Source organism: Phoca vitulina, unplaced genomic scaffold, assembly GCF_004348235.1.
Source record: "Phoca vitulina isolate PV1807 unplaced genomic scaffold, GSC_HSeal_1.0 scaffold77, whole genome shotgun sequence".
Lineage (NCBI taxonomy): Eukaryota > Metazoa > Chordata > Mammalia > Carnivora > Phocidae > Phoca > Phoca vitulina.
The window spans coordinates 1,135,804-1,151,592 of NW_022589780.1; the positions used below are offsets into that span (position 1 = coordinate 1,135,804).

At 54.5% G+C, this 15,789-nt stretch overlaps 2 protein-coding genes across 3 annotated transcripts in view; both read right to left on the reverse strand.

Annotated features, from left to right (window-relative positions):
* On the reverse strand, positions 1-10,466 carry GDPD2 (glycerophosphodiester phosphodiesterase domain containing 2). 2 transcript variants are annotated; one of them, XM_032393865.1, is made up of 16 exons: positions 10,304-10,466; positions 8,519-8,632; positions 8,164-8,267; positions 7,767-7,860; positions 7,533-7,592; positions 7,170-7,268; positions 6,921-7,014; positions 6,633-6,778; positions 6,441-6,523; positions 6,191-6,341; positions 3,407-3,628; positions 3,044-3,192; positions 1,270-1,417; positions 1,025-1,107; positions 751-779; positions 1-654 (listed from the first exon to the last, which is right to left on the reverse strand). In XM_032393865.1, exons 2-16 carry the CDS (start codon positions 8,621-8,623, stop codon positions 602-604), a joined length of 1,620 nt encoding a protein of 539 aa, XP_032249756.1. In that variant the 5' UTR covers positions 8,624-8,632; positions 10,304-10,466; the 3' UTR covers positions 1-601. The 2 variants fall into 2 exon arrangements, with proteins under 2 accessions (XP_032249756.1, XP_032249757.1); XM_032393866.1 differs by lacking the exon at positions 8,519-8,632.
* Positions 10,467-12,132: 1,666 nt separating this feature from the next.
* The window catches only part of KIF4A (kinesin family member 4A), a 114,877-nt gene continuing 111,220 nt past the window's right edge, over positions 12,133-15,789 (reverse strand). The window contains exons 29-31 of the mRNA XM_032393880.1: positions 15,046-15,162; positions 13,341-13,463; positions 12,133-13,062 (exon numbers count right to left, since the gene is read on the reverse strand). Of these exons, the coding sequence (XP_032249771.1) occupies positions 12,859-13,062; positions 13,341-13,463; positions 15,046-15,162 (444 nt within the window). The 3' untranslated portion in view covers positions 12,133-12,858. The remainder of the gene's footprint in view (positions 13,063-13,340; positions 13,464-15,045; positions 15,163-15,789) is intronic.

The window sequence follows — 15,789 nt, forward strand, 5'->3', positions numbered from 1 at the left end:
CAAACGGGAGTTAAATTTATTGAGTAACAGATTAACAACATAGGAGGAGCCAACCTGTCTTGAAGAAAAGGCTGTGAACAGCAAAAAGCCACCTATAGGCGCAGAATTAAATGGCTACATGGGCTCTTCAGCCCCCAGCATCTAGGCAGGAAAGCAGTTAAATTGCAGGGGTCAGGAGAGACAGTGAATGGAGTGGGATTGGTGTTTCCATCATCTTAGTTCTCCAGGAAAGGCCGTTCTGTCATCTCCTCCAGTCACTGGTCCAAGCTGGTCCATCCCTGACACACCCTGTGCCTTCTACACAAGAACACGTGCACGCAGATCTGAAACATTATCGTGGCAACCTCCTTCCCACTTTCTCTGTTCTAGTTTCATTTCGGGAGAAACTTCCCGTGACTCACTGTCTTCCCAACGACCTCAGGTCAAAACCCCAAGGGGGAGCCAGACTCCATGGAAGCTTGCCGCGTGCCCTCATAGTTCAAAACCTTCTGTTGGCAAAGTTTACCCCACCCCATCCCCACTCAGCCACTCTCCCTTCCTTGTGGTTAGTCAATCCAGACAGGCCTCAGACTCTGGTTGGTGGGGGTCCAGCGTTGGGCATTCACTCCATTATGAAATTGTTGATCCTGGTCAGCAGCACTGCTGTTTCTAAGCCTAGAGCAGGGGGTGGGGAGAGGGGAGGACATATAGGGAGTGACCAAAGGGCAGACTAGAGGAAGAGAGAAATGAGGTGAGGGAGGATGTTCTTACCAGTTTTCTCTCTCTCCTTCTTACATCTCCTAAAGGGAGAAAAGCTTCCCATTATGAGTTCAGCCGGCCTCGGGCATGACCCTTTGATCCCCGGTGCCCCCAAACTGCCTTTCCCCAAGCCAATTTGGCGTGGAAGGAAGGGTCTCAGAATCTCAAAGGCACCAAACAGACCCAACCCCATGCTCCAGGCAGCATATGTGGGTCTGAATCAGCCACGTCACCGGGACCCTGGGGGAGAATGCAGACCCGGAAAGCTGAGGTGTGAAGTACTCACCCTTGGAGGAGGAAGGTCCACAGAAGCAACAGGGTAGAGACACAGTTGGTGATGATCCACATCATAAGGTAGGTTTGAGGGGGCTACGGGAAGAGGAAAAGGCACCTGTCGGTGACCAGAGCCCCAAAGGTAGTATATGGGGTGGCGGGGGTGGGAGGCGGAATATGTAAGGAAGAGAGGGCCAGAGATAAGGAGGAGCAGAGACGGGGGAGGAAGGGGTGGGGTGACAGTCCCAGAGCCCTTACGATGATCCAGACGGGGTAACGCATCTGCTGCAGCAACTGGCAGTCATTGGTGGTCACTGAATCCACCCCTGCGCACCAGAGCAGGGAAAAGAGCCAAGGCTTGTTCACCACAAATAGGTTCACCGAGACATTATCCTGGTGTAGTGCCCTGTGGAGGTGGGAAACAGGAATATCCAGGATCACGGGGCACGAGGCACAGGAGGCAGCCCCCGTCCACGCTTGACTCTACAGTGTTGCTGCCAAGGAACTATCAGTTCGATCTTTACATACAGCCCCTGACCATCAGTGATTTTCTTTGTATGGCTGAACTTTGCCTCCTGGTGGATCCCACCTCCGGATCCTAGCTTTGCCATCTGGGGCCGCACGACTGTGTCTCTCTTCTTTGTCCCATGACAGCCTTCGGAGGTCTGGGGAGCAGGTGAGCACGTCTCCGAGTCACCTCCTCCACAGGCCCGACAGCCCCAGCTCCCTCAACCAAGGCCCGGGGACCTGGCTTCTCCTTCCCTTCGCCATCCAAACCTCGCCCAAGCTGATCTTGCTTCAGTTTCTCAGTGTTCCTTTCGAAGTGTGGGGGCTTGCATCTGAACATGATATCCCAGGTGGGCTTGGCCCAGCTTTGAGTACAGCAAAAACTCCTCTTGGCTTCTGGGCATGATGCCTGCATGCAGGCAGCCCGGGGTCGGGTTCGTTTTGGCAATGTCACAAGCCACTGATGACTCATTATGCACACTATTCAATCAAAGCCCTGGTCTCTCTCGCACATGTTCCTGCTGAATGCCAGTATCTCCTCTCTCGGCTTTGTGCAATTGAGCTTCCTTTGGACAGCAAATAGAGGTCTTTACATCTATCCTTGTGTTTCCTCTCGGTACATTTGGTCCATCGTCTTAGCACGCATAGGCCTTTCAGGGCCTTGATTTCATCACCAGTGTATTCATTACCAATTCATGTCTTTTGGAAACATGATCAGCAGTTGAGGTTGACTAGGACAAGACTAAAGGGAGAGCCAAAGCCAATGTCGTGTCGTGACAGCTTGGGGAAAGGTCCTTAAAATACTTGCGATTACTGGGCTATCATTCAGGCCACGTTTTTTTTTTTTTTTTCCTGCCTGACCGCAGGGACCTTATAAGAGACCTTGGCAACGGCATGCTTTGCCGTCCATCCTGTTTACTGGCTGGGTCAGCTTCCGGGGCCCAGCTCACATCTGGGACTCTCTTGCCTCTCTCCCCTGGACCCCTCCTCTTTTGCTCTTACTTATCTCTGTGGTGAAGAAGGAAAGCTAAAACTGTTCTTGTGGCCTACAAGGTCCTACCCAGTTTGGCTCCTGCCCACCTCCCCAGCCTCACATTCCCCTTGATTGGGCTGCTGTCCCTGCTCCTCTTGCAGCTCTTCTCAGCATTCACTAGCTCCTTGTGACCGTGACCGGTCAGGTCTCAGCCCAGATAGCACCTCCTCTTTAATGACTTTTCCTAATGTGGCCCCTCTCGAGCCCTCACTCCCAAGCCTAATTGCTCTACTTCATCTCCCCGTTTTCTTATCTTCATATCACTTATCACTACCCAATACGCATGTAATTCGTTCGGTTTGTTATCTGTCTCTTTGTATGTGTGCCCAAAGCCTGCAACAAAGAGTGCCTGACACGGAGTGAGTGTTAAATATATTGATAAATATTTGTCGTATGCGTGAATAAATGAACGGCTTTTGCCCTCCCTGAGGTGGCGCTACCCTGCCATGAAGCTTCCTGGGATCCCCTTGGCTCCTTTCCCCGGACACTCACTTGATATCCAACAGCGGCAGATCTTGGTAGGGGAGGTTGAGAAACTGGGGTCTCTCAGTTCTGTTGCTTCCCTGCTGTCCATATATCTGGCGCATCCTGGGTGCCCGTTGTTGGACATTGGCCCGATCTTCATCTGGTAGCCAAAGGACCTGTGGTTCGGAGAAGACAGATGTGAATCTGGGGAGAGCTTGGGGATTCCAGGGGCGGGGGCAGGGGCAGAGAGGTCCGACCACAGAAGGGGGTATATGAGTTGGGGTAGGGCCCTGGGGCAGAGGGCCGCCTCAAAATGATCACCGTGGCCTCGGGAAGGCAGGGGCTGGGGAGAGGGGCAAGAGGGAGCACTTGGGGTCCTGGCAATATCACCATGGCTTGGGGCACCCTCGCGCTCAGCACGGTCTCCAAGGTCTGGTTCACAAATGTGTCATGGTATGTGTGATTTCGTGGGGGGCGGCGCAAGTCAAACATGATGGAAAGGTTAAGGACTGCGGCTTCCTTTAGCAGCTCTTCCAGCGTTGGTACTGACTGGTTCTCAGCCTCCTTCCGATCAGGGCCTGACAGCCGCTTGGCCCCCCAGAAGGGTTGCCTCTATAAGAACAGGAAGGTTATTTCAAGATCAGAAGGAGCCGTTAGGCCATTGCCCCATCCTTCCCGCTTTCACTCATTTCCCCCACTTGGCGCCCAGCTTCTGTGCACCTCTGAGCCACGGTCTTTCTTTCTTCCAACTGTGGCCCTTTCCAGACCGTCTAACACTTTACTCTGTGACCCCCCAACCTCCTCCCCTCCCAGTTTCCTAACTTCCTCTCTCCTGCTACATTTTCTCTTTGGCCTCGCAGAGACCTCTGGGGTCTTGGCCCCTTGGTTTCCTCCCGGTCCATCAGCCCCTTTCTGCCACACCTACGTCCCCTACCCTTGGTCCGTCCACGGCTTGAATTACTTTTCCATAGCATCCTCAACTCCGTTCCTGCCCTGCCTGCCCCCCCCAAATCTGGAACTCTGATTCAACTCTATAATTGTCTGCCTCCTCCAGCCCTAAAACTGGGGAGCAGAGCACATCGTGTGGACTGTCGCTATAGTCCTTTTTCACCTTCAGTGCCACTTCATCATCCTTTTTTTTTTTTTTTAAAAGTAAGCTCTACGCCCAACGTGGGGCTTGAACTCATGATCTTGAGAGTCGCATGCTCTGATGACGGAGCTAGCCAGGCGCCCCACTTAACCATCCTTTTCCTTGTTCTTGTTTTGCTCCTTCTTCCATTCCTAGTGGCTCTTCCAAACCTCTGCCACTCTCCTCTCCTCCCCTTGTAATCAACAAACGCCCTTACCTCCTAATCACCAACATGGACAAAGCAAGCAATCTAATACCTATTAAGTATTGACTTATGTGCCAGGTGGTGTTAGAAGTGTATTAATTTGGGGCGCCTGGGTGGCTCAGTCGTTAAGCGTCTGCCTTCGGCTCAGGTCATGATCCCAGGGTCCTGGGATCGAGCCCCGCATCGGGCTCCCTGCTTGGCGGGAAGCCTGCTTCTCCCTCTCCCACGCCCCCCTGCTTGTGTTCCCTCTCTTGCTGTGTCTCTCTGTCAAATAAATAAATAAAATCTTAAAAAAAAAAAAAAAGAAGTGTATTAATTTATTTAATTGTCCCAATAATCCTACAGGATAGGTCCTGTTTTGATGCCTATTTTACAGATGAGGAAAATGAAGCCCAGAGAGACTAAGGAATGTTGCTCAGGCTCACACAGCTAGTAGGTGGTGAAGCCAGGAGTCAAACCCAGACATCCCCTGGTCTTAATCCCTCTGATATGTCATCATACATAGAGTTCAGTGAAAAACCAATCAAGGGCCGCCTGGGTGGCTCAGTCAGTTAAGTGTCTGCCTTCGTTCAGCTCAGGTCATGATCCCAGGGTCCTGGGATCGAGTCCCATATCGGGCCCCCGATCAGTGGGGAGCCTGCTTCTCCCTCTGCCGCTCTCCCTGCTTGTGCTCTCTCTCTCTCTGACAAATAAATCAATCAAATCTTTAAAAAAAAAAAAAGAAAAACCAATCAAGGTGCAAAGGAATATATGAAGTGATCTTATTTGTGCAAAATGAAAAGTACGTGTGTGTACATACGTGTGTGTACATGTATGTATGTATATATATGGACATATGGAATACATACCCAACTGTTAGCAACGAATATCTCAGAGGAGTTGGATTATGGGAGACTTTTCAAACGTTTAGGTTATTTCTCTAATGTTTAATTTTTTATGAGGAACGTGTATTCCTTTTATAATCAGGAAAAGAGGAACTGAGAAAATAAAGTACCCTTAATGAATATTTTTTGTCACCTACAGGACTGAAGCCTGAACTGGGGCCGGCATTCAGAGCCCTTCGAGACCAAGCCCCTGCTCCCCTTGCCAGTCTCACCTCTTACCACTCCCATGAATTTTATCTCCCACTTGCACTGAGCCACTTTTTGTCTCCTGGAAACACTTCTTCATACCTCTGCGCTTTGCATATGCTCTTCCCTCTGACTAGAGTTGTCAGTCCCTGCTTTGCCCACTTAAAAACCATTGTCATTTCATGTGCTGCTCAGGCCTTCTCTCTTGTGAAACCGCTCCTGATCCTCTCCCACGCCCACCGTGCCAAACAGTGGCTTTGCCAAACAGCGGCTTTGCCAAATAGCGGCTTTGCTCTCTCTCCTCTCTGTTTACTTACCTACCTACTTATTTATTTATTTATTTGAAGATTTTATTTATTCATTTGAGAGAGAGAGGGGGAGAGCACGAGCAGAGGGGAGGGGCAGAGGGAGAGGGAGAAGCAGACTCCCCGCTGAGCAGGGAGCCCTGACACAGGGCTCCATCCCAGGACACCCCCCCACACCCCGGGATCATGATCTGAGCCCAAGGTGGGCGCTTAACCATCTGAGCCACCCAGGCGGCCTCTCTCCTCTCTATTTCGTAAAGCTCTTGTGATCGCTCTAGTTTTCCTATGCTTACAGCCTATTGGCTCAGCTCTGTCCTGTCCTTGGAGGGAGTGACTTGTGGGCGGAGACTGGATACCTATTGCTCAGCACAGGGCTCAGAAAATACTTATCGATGAATGAACTCTCCGCCCCCCCCCCTCAAGTGCCCCTACAGGTGGTTGCCTCTTCTGTGAGGCTGTCTTCACCTCTAGGAACCAGGTCCCGGCATTGAGCTTCTTCAGTTCAGCGCAGGAGAAGTCGCTGCTGTGGGAGGAGGTTCGGGCTGGGAACACAGAGGCCACATCCGTGGTGCGGCTCAGGTGCTCATCATGCATGAGGAAGGGGATCCCGTCAGAGCTGAGGGCACAAGGCGGGGGTCAGAGGGCTGAGCTCTGGGACTGCTCATCACTTCCTGAGCTCCCCTGCTGCCTCCCTCTGCCCCCCAGCTTCTTTCACCTGACCATCACGTCGGTCTCAAACACAGCAGCTCCACATTCAGCGGTCTTCCGCAGGGACATCAGGGTGTTCTCGGGGGCCAGCTGGGCAAGGGAATTGACAGGGAGGTAGCAGAGAAGGGTGGGAGCCTGGGAACCCACAGGCCCGATCGCTGCAGCCTGGAGGAGCAGACCCATCCCACCCAACACTCACCATGGGGGCCCCTCGGTGTCCCACCAGACCAGGCTTGGGGGGTAAGTCTCTGGGCTCCATGATACAGGGTGAGGAGATGCATAGTGGGGCCAGGTAGACGGCCAGGGAAACTCCAAAAAATAGGAACAGGAGCAGAGTCTTGGGACCTGTGGGGCACGGGGGAGAGGCTATGGAGAAAGGGCAGTGGGTGAGCTCTGGCGGGGGGGCGGGCAGAGAGCCGAGTACAGGTGCAGTAAAACAGAAGTGGCGATGGCCAGTGGGGGGTACGTCGGGGAGTGGAGGTGGCACCTCTTCGACGGACACGGTAGAAGGTAGCAGCCACAGGCCAGGCCAGGAGGGTGACACCAGCAACTGCTCCGATATGCAGGAATGGGGCTGTGGCCTGGGGACAAGAACCGGTGAGGAGGGTTCTTGTCCCTCGCGCCCCTCCCCTCCGCCTCCTAGGACCTGAGTCCGGAGCTACTTGCAGCCCTGGGGACCAGGGGGTTGGACGCAGGCCAAGGCTCCCACCTAGTTCCCCGGAGATCAGTCACTCACCTGCAGTGACAGACGTAAGCTACGCCATTCCTGCTGCCATTGGACGTCCAGTCCCACAAGGCCAGCGGCCACAAGAAGCATAATGAGCAGCAGCAGCATCTGGGGGAACCAGGGACGGACGGGGCCTTCTTGGTCAACCTGGGCTCGTGGCTCCTCGGGCTGTGCCCCCCCCCGCCCCCGCCCCACTCTCTGAAAACAGGACCATTTCTTTCCCCCTGACTCATCCCCATTCCTTCTCTCACTCAACACGTATTTACTGGGCTTCACGTCCTGAGCTTGAGTCTGCGCGTAGGATACTGGGGTGCTCGGCAAAGACCTGGCCCAGGGCCCCCCTCTGCCCGCTCACTCCCATCCCCACTGTACCTTGTGGACACTGTGCAGATGCAGAGGCTGACCACAGAGCCGCAGGAGCAGGGCCAGGAGCTGGAGGCAGAGGGCGGTGTCAGGAATGAGGCGCCCAGCGGGGTCGCTGAGATGTGCTTCCCAGGCTGATGCCTCCCTCCTGCCCTCCCCTCAGTGGCCAGGGGGCGATGCTGAGCAGGAAGGGAGGAATTAACGGGGTGGGGGGGTGGTTAGGCGGGCTGCTCCCCGACCCACCAATAGCAGGGATGCATATGTGACAAGTAGAGAGATGACCAGCAGAAATGCCAGGGACCAGTCCATCCAGTGTCCCCAGTGGTGGAACAGGAATCTGTGGGAAGGGAGAGGAAAATGTCTGAGTGGGGGCAGGGGTGTGAATAGTGGCCTGAGGGGAGTTGGGGTGGGTGGGTCCAGAAGGATGACCAGAAGGGAGTGAGGGGAAGCACTTCATGGGGCCAGGGGTCCCAAGGACTGGGGGCTGGGGGGCGGGGGGGGGGACTCCGTGGAGGAATTTTCTAAGGAGGTTGGGTACCAGGACAGCTGGGCAGGGCTGGGGATGACTGAGCCCCCAGGGGTCCCAAGGTGGGGCAGAGATTAACATGGATGCTGAGGAAGGAGGGGGTCCATGACACACTCATTGAAGTTGTGCAGGTCATTGAGAAGGATGAGCCCGATGTACAGCCAGCCCAGGGAGAGGAGAAAGGTGAGGAAGAGCAGGCCAAACCAGATACAGTCGCACTGCAAAGGGGCAGGAGAGAAGCTCACAGCCGATCCCCACTTCCAGCTCAGAGTCCCCAACGGATGGCAGCTCAGTAGGGCTTCCTGCCAGGCGTTGGGCTGCTCTGCTCTGCCCGGCAGACAGGGACAGATTTTCTTCCTGGGGAGAGAAAGCCCCTTCCCCCCAGCTGCCTCTGAGCACACGTGGCCTCCTTATCCCCTCCAGGCGGCCTCTGCCTTGGACTTCCAGTACCCCCCCATCCCCACTCCACCTTGCTGGTTTGCATCCTCTCTTTGGGGCATTTCCTCCAGTGGCAGCTATACAGGCAGTGGAGGCAGCGGGCCCAGACGGAGCAGCAGCCGGGGGACTCGGCCATGGTGAGGGCCTGGGAGAAGGGACACTCAGCCATCAGGCACCCTGGCAGAAGGCGGACCCCAGCCTCCCTCCCAGGGCATCTCAGAAGCTTCGGGGGAGGAGCAGAGGCCTGGGCCGCTGCTCAGCAACGGGAGGGAGGTCATGGGGCTGCCCGAAGTGCCAGATTGGACGAGGACGTGAGCCGGGGCGGGGGGATAATCTCTGGGGTCTTTCTTTCCCTTGAACCCGGATACCTGGAAAGTCAGTGGGACACCCAGGAGATCCAGCCTCTTTGCAGGCAGGATGCATACCCACCCTCCCCAACTCCTCCTCATTTAACAGCATCCATCCAGCTCTGGGGATATCGCGCTCGCCCAAGGGTGGGGACCCGGGAGAAAGTGCCCAGGGTGGGGCAAATTCAGTTCGGCAAGTTGAGGCAGATCTGGCCAAGCTTCAGGCAGCCCCATGGTGGGGAGCCTTCCACCCCAGGAACCGAGAGTAACCTGAAGCAGAGGTTCTAGTTCTGACCTGGGGCTAAGGAAGGCCCAGCTAGTTGGCCAGTTGCTATGGATACAGAGATTGCACACACCACAAAGCCCTGACTAAAAGATTCTCAGTCTCCACCTCCCAGGGGGCAGGGGGCACTGTCAGTAAGAGGAAGACTGGAGGGAAACAGGCTCCTGGGTCACCTCCCAGCCTTCCAAAGGGGCCCTTTTCCTGCCCGCACACACCTGGAAAATCCAAGCCCTTTCGCCCCAGTCATGTCCCTTCCTGCCCAGTCACCCCCCGCCACCCCAGCCAGGAACCCAGTCTCCACCTTCTCCCTTTTAGGGGCCCCACCCTCTGAGCTCGCTTGGGTGAAAGTACAACAAATACCGGTCAAAGGTGTGTGTGTGTGTGCGTGCGTGTGTGGTGGGAGGTGTGGTTGTGTTGGGGCCGGGGAGTGTTAGACCTTGGGCTTTTGGGTCACACTGAGACCCAGCAGGCTTACGGATGCCCGAACTAGGCTGGGTGTGCGTCCTTCTACCTGAGAGGGTGTGTGATTTGTGTCAGCCTTCGTATACGTGCGCGCACTAGTGGCTGTCGGCGCTAATGGGTTTCTAGAGGACTTTGAGTGTGTAGAGGAGCCCCTGGATACACCCAAAGTGTGTGTGGTCTGAGGGACACGAGCCCTTGTCATCTGGGCTCCCTAAGGCTGTGGAGTCTTGGAGGGGGACACAGTGGCCGGACCCCTGAAAGGAGGGAGGGTGTGGCTGCCCCTGAAACTGCCCTCCTTACCCCACCGGGGCCTTGGGAAAGGAGGATTAGGGTAGGGAGTGGAGGGTTGAGGGGGCTGTAGCTGGGGGAAGGAAAACTCTCCCCTCTCTGAGACCCCTCCCAGAAAAAAAAAAAAAAGAAACATCCTAAAGGGAGGCCCCTGCTTCTTCCCATCCCGGACTGGCTCCTAGTAGCGGGCCCTGGGCTCCATCCACACTTCCTGCCTCCCTGCAGGTCCTGCCCCTGTATCCCAGACACGGCCTTCCAGAGTCCCACCTCCCTCCAGGAGCTGTCTGTAGGCTGGGGTCAGGATCCAAGCCGTCTGAAAACTCCAATCAGGGGAGCTGAGCAGGGGTGCTCCTCCATCCCCGGGCCCGGTTGGAGCCAGTCTCCACACCCCTCCCCATTCCCGCCTGTCACCCCCAGCCTTCCCCAGCCTTCACACCTTGTCTCAGCGGCAGCTCTGCTCAGCTCTGCGCTCTGCTCTGCACTGCACTGCTTCCCAGCTCCTCTCCGAGTTTGTCTGCCTCCTCCCTCTTCTAGTCCTTGGCTCAGCCCCACCGGTCAAACAGGTGGCACTGTTGCCACCTACAGGAGGCTGTGTGGCTTATGTCCGAAGGGCTTAAGCCTGCTCTATGGCCAGTGCCCAGCCCTGGGGGTGGGGGGGGGGGGGGGGGGGAAGGGGGAGGGAGAGCAGATCTGCTTCTTTACTCGCTGCCGGTCAGGGGGCTTGGCGTGAGGAATTCCTTCTCCTTTGTGCGGCCCTCCCCATCCCTCTTGTCCCTCCTCCTGTTCCCCTCTCAGTCACTGCCGGGGCTTTGTCCCGGGCTCAGGGAGGCGAGGGCTGAGGGCACTGGCGGGCGGGAAGCTGGGGGGAGGTGACCACACAACTCTGCAACTTGGCAGTGAGGAGAAGGGGCTCAGCCAACCCCCTGGGAAGAAGGGGTGTGTGTGTGTGTGTGTGTGTGAGAGAGAGAGAGAGAGAGAGAGAGAGAGAGTCTAGCATTTCCCTGAAGCTCCCTAGGAGGATGGCCTTGATTCATCAGCCTCCTTTCCCTCCTGGGAGCCTACTTCCACTTCTATAAAGTGCATTGAAAACTCTATACAGGGTTGCAAGCTACTTCCTGAACTCTGGGCAGCAGGTCGCCCTGTTTCTGGACCCGGGGTCCCCATGGGCTTTGTGAATCTCGGGTGACACTAGCAGCCTTCCCCTTCCCCCCATCACCCCAGACAGGAGATGATCATTCAGGATGTAGCGAGATGTGTGTCATTCCTGCAGTCTTGTCCCCAAGGTATCTAGAGTCTCTTTCCAGGAATCATCTGAAGAGTGGAGTGTTAGGGTCACAAGCTTTTGGAAGACGAACACGTGCAAAAGATGCTGTTACTCTACATACCATCCACAGGAGAAGGCTGGCTATCATGCTATAGTCAGCTTAGTGCTAAAGCCTAGGGCTCTCTCTGGGTGGGATGAGGGTTGGCGGGGGGGTGCTGCTGGCTTGACTGACCTCCCCTCTCTACCCTTTGGCTGATGCAATGGCTCAAAGCCTGGGAGGCTTCCACAGCGTTGGTGGGAAAAAACATCTTCTTTGGGAATAAACTCGCTTACCCCTCCCCCAACACGTACTGGATTTGGAACAGTGAGAAGGAAGACTGGCTCTCTTCTGCCAAGAGCTGGCCCCCCTCCCTCTGCCTTCCCATTGTATCCAGGGGCTCTAGTTGGCAATGGCAAGAGGCTCCCTTGCTCCCTTGTCATTAAAATGCAAAGAGAAGCAGGGCTGCTTGCTGGCGGGAGGCCAGGGAGGGCTGCCCGGCCACCTAGTCCTCCTGCAGGCTTCATTTTAGACAGGTTGTCCATCAGTTTCCTTCTCTTGGGGTCTGGTGGATTCTAGAGGAGTCCTGGATTTTGTGGGCCCGGTGCTGGGGGGTTGCTCTGGGAGCTTTCAGTCGGGTGGGGGGAGGGGACTGGGATTCAGAAGGCAGGGAGAGTTAGCCCAGGGCTCCCAAGCTCCTCAAATGGCTGCGAGGCCAGTCAGCAGTCTGTTTGGCAGGCCGGGGCTGGCCTCATTTTTTAGCTTTAAGCAGAGCTGGGGAACCCTGATGCATAGTAAGGAGTAAACAACACCCCCCCTCCCCTTTCAAAGGAGACAGCAGGCAGCCAGGACTGTGCTGTCCTGGGACTGGGCAGCAGTGTGGTCCCACCGGGGCTAAGCCAAAAAATCGGGCTGCAGGGCATTTAGAACAGCTACCAGTGCCACCCCGGAGTCACACAAGAAGTTTCGGTGTAAGCCAGCCCTGGGTTGGGTGCTTGCACTGATTCTCCTCCAGAGCCTTCCCAGGGGCTGAGGAACACAGGCATATTTCTGCTTCTGGCACAGAGGGCCTTTCCAAACAGTAGCTAGACTAAGATTTATTTATTTACTTAATATTAACATTTTAAAAGATTTCATTTACCTCAGCAACATGGAAGACAATTGAGGGCACTGTTTAAAACGCTTAAGATCCAGAGATGGTCAGGGCAGGAAATATCCCAATTATCACCTCCATTCCTGATGGGGAATGAAGGATTGGTGCCAGGCCTCCAATCTTGGCCAGGCTCTGCCATTAAGCTGAGACAACCTAGAGGTAAGACAGCCTTGGCCTCATCCTCATTGGGGAGGTGGGGAGCAGGCAGCCTTACCTGCACACAACTAAGAAAGAGCTAGATTGTACTGAGGTTTGGCTCCTGATGAGTCATCAAGAAGGTCAGTTGGTTCTTTCTTCAGCAGGTGGCTTAGCACCTTTCTGGAGAAGACAGAGTAGTAGTCTGGGGCTAGGGGGCTGGAGAGTAAGGGCCAACATCCAACAAAGATTTCCTCCCTTGTGGTAACATGCTGTCCCCCCTTTGTTTTTTCCCAACAGCAAGAACCCTGAAATCCAGAGGAGTCATTAAAGAAACTCCTTCTGGCTGCAACCTGAAAGCATCTCCGAAGCCAGACAGGGGCAGAGGTGATAAGTCCAACTTCAGTGGGCTTCTTCTTCAATAGGGGAGCAGCCGGAGAAGAAGCTGGTATTGCTGGCCAGAGCTCGTTTCTTTTTCTTCCCTGGAGCTTTATTTTCTTGGGATTCTGTTGCTCCGTGTTTCAATTCTGTGAGGCCAAGGGAGGAGGCAGCTGGGTTTGTCTTCTTTAACAGCACCTGCTCCACATCACACATCTCTTTCAGGATCTAGGAAGGGCAGAGACACGTATGAAGAGATCTTGGGTCGGGGCAGAGGTTCTGCCCAGCCTTGCCGCTACAAATGCTCAGCACGTTGTAGTAGGAGGTATCCCCCAAGATTGGTCTCTTGAAAAAAAAAAAAAAAAAAGACTCTGGCCTATGCCTGATTCCCACCTCCCAGCAAGCTGATTATACCTCTACCCCCTTTCCTCCCCCCGCACTCTGTCACAGCTAATGCAGAGATGAATGCTAAGACAGTCGGAAATGCCGGTCTTTAGCCCACCTACCTTGCTGTTGGGAGTGGCACAGACAGGGTTAAAGAAGCTCAATCCTGGGGTAACCTCTGTGGGATCCTCCAGTTTGAAAGAGCCTTCGGAATCCTGGGTCCGCTCAACAGTGCCCAGGCCATCCTGAGAATCAGACAGGCATATTAGAAGTTCAGCTACGGAGGTTACAAAAATCAGTCTGCTCCCCTTTCACCAGTGAGGTACCAGCTCTGAGGCCCTCATCGGTCAGTCGAAGTAAGTCTCAGGGAGACCCTGCTTGCGGTTTCTTGCCGTTGCAATGCTTGAAGGCAGCCTCCGAAGGCAAAGGACCGGGTAGGGGAGCGGCTGAGGGGACATCACAAAGCAGCGTTTAAAACAAGGCCAAGCCGTGGTCATTTCTTTGATTCGTCTTTCGTCCTCTGTAATCTGCACTATCCTTTTTAGCATGTCTACAGGGTGTTGTCTGTATCAGTCTTCCTTTCAGAGAAGGGAACTCAAGGCCAAGAGTGAAAAGTTACTTAGGTAACAGGGCGACTCTGTGGTAGAGCTTGGATTAGAATTATAGCCTGTTGTCATGGCAACAGAAGTGGACTGAGAGTCAGGAAGCCCGAGGTCTAATCTTAGCTGTCATGCCCAGCTGGGTAATATTTGGTGAATCACTTAAGCCTATCTCTGGGTCTCACTTTCCTTCCCCATATAATGGGAGCATGGGCCTAGATAAGTGGTTTGACAACTGACATCCTCAGAGGAAGCCCAGTATAGAAAAAACAAGTAGAGAGCAAGTTGCTCTGATCGACACAGGGTCGAACCGAGCCAGGCCATGGTCGTCCATTCAAGAAGCACGTCCATGGAGCCACCGAAGGACTCCGGAACCTAAACTGGAAGAACCACGGGGACAGAGAATCCTTAAGGTCCCTGCTACTTCTACAATTCTCAGCCTGACCCCCAACTTGCCACGTTAGTCCTCTAATGACTACCTGCCTCGGAAGTCATTTTAATAGAAGACCCAGGGCAGAACTGCTCATGTGCAGATGTTCAAGAAACGCACGGTAGAGGATCATTATCCCAAGCTTGCTAGAGTTGTAGATCACAGAGAGAGCTAGAGGAACAAGCTTCTGCCATGGGCACAGGGAGGTGTAAGGCAGTCTGTTTCCCCGAGTTTGCTCTTCCCGGGAGTAATATAAGGAGGGCAGCTACAATTAACTTGGCCCACAACGGTGACTATTGGAAAGACCAAGCTCCTGTGGGTATTTTCCTAGAGCCACGGGGTAGTTGGTTCCCATGGAGAGGGTCTAAGCAACTAATGTCTCAAGATGTCAGAAGGATTAAGTTCCTTCCTGGAAGCTGCCACGTGGCCCTTAGAGTTCCAGCTAAGCCTCTGGACTAGTTTGGTCCTGCATGTCTATGTGCCTGTAGTTGCCTGCTTCCCTGTTCTTTGTTCCGGCCTCAGAAGCTGTACCCAAACTTCACAGCCAAGGCTGGGCGTGGGGAGCTGCATATCTGGAAGTCTCCTGCGAAGGGCTGTGGGTTTCTGAAGGGGCTACGTCGACAAGGCTAGCAGAGAGCAAGAAGGACTGAGAAGTGAAATGGCTCTGGTTGCAGAGGGCACGAGAAGGGTCGGGGGAGCTGTGCAGGAGACACCAGGCTTTAGGGTGGCGGGAACCGGGGGGGGGGGGGGGAGGCCCGAAGGCCTCCTGTTGGCAAGGGCCAACAGAGCCGGTCCTACCTTGTCTTGCGGGCGGTTCCTGCACTTTGTGGGGTCACAGCTGCAGTCCATGCCACAGTCCGACTTATGTCTCCTGCACCCGCACTGCTTATTCCCACACCAGCCCTTGCAGGAACACTGCAAAACCAGGTTTGGAGAAACACACGTCACTGAAACGCCTAGAAGACCAACGTAAAGTGCCTCCCCTTCATTTGCAAGCCTTTTCAGAAGACGTGGAAAGCGGAAAATGGAAACGGAAACTTGGCCAAGCTTCTTTCTCCTCGGTCCCCTCTTCTTTAGGGAAACAGTGATCCCCAGAACCACGAGAGGTTGCCTAACCACACGTCATGCTAGACAAATCCATTTTCTTGTTTGGATTGTATACTTGAAAGACAGCTTGGAGAGATACCAGAATAATGCAGGGTAACTGGCAAAGCCTCTCATGATGATTTCTTTTTAAAGATTTTATTTATTTATTTGAGAGAGAGTGAGTGAGAAAGAGAGCATGAGCAGGGGAAGAGCAGAGGGAGGAGTGGAGGCAGAGGGAGAGGCAGACGCCCCTGCTGAGCAGGAAGCCCGATGCGGGGCTCCATCCTGGGACTCTGGGATCATGACCTGAGCCGAAGGCAGACACTTAACGACTGAGCCAACCAGGTGCCCTCACGATGATTTATGGTCAAAGCGACGAACTGCAAGTTGGACGGTAGTAAGGTTATAGGTGTGTATAAGGGCTGAGTATACTTGCTCGATACCTTTAGCTTTACC

Excerpts from the sequence above, each read along its gene's own strand:
- GDPD2 (XM_032393865.1), bottom strand. The coding sequence starts at position 8,623 with ATGGCCGAGTCCCCCGGCTGCTGCTCCGTCTGGGCCCGCTGCCTCCAC. Across the intron at positions 8,268-8,518 it reads AGAGGATGCAAACCAGCAAG|TGCGACTGTATCTGGTTTGG; the intron begins GTGGAGTGGGGA and ends GCCCCTTTGCAG. Across the intron at positions 3,629-6,190 it reads CCGGGACCTGGTTCCTAGAG|AGGCAACCCTTCTGGGGGGC; the intron begins GTGAAGACAGCC and ends CTGTTCTTATAG.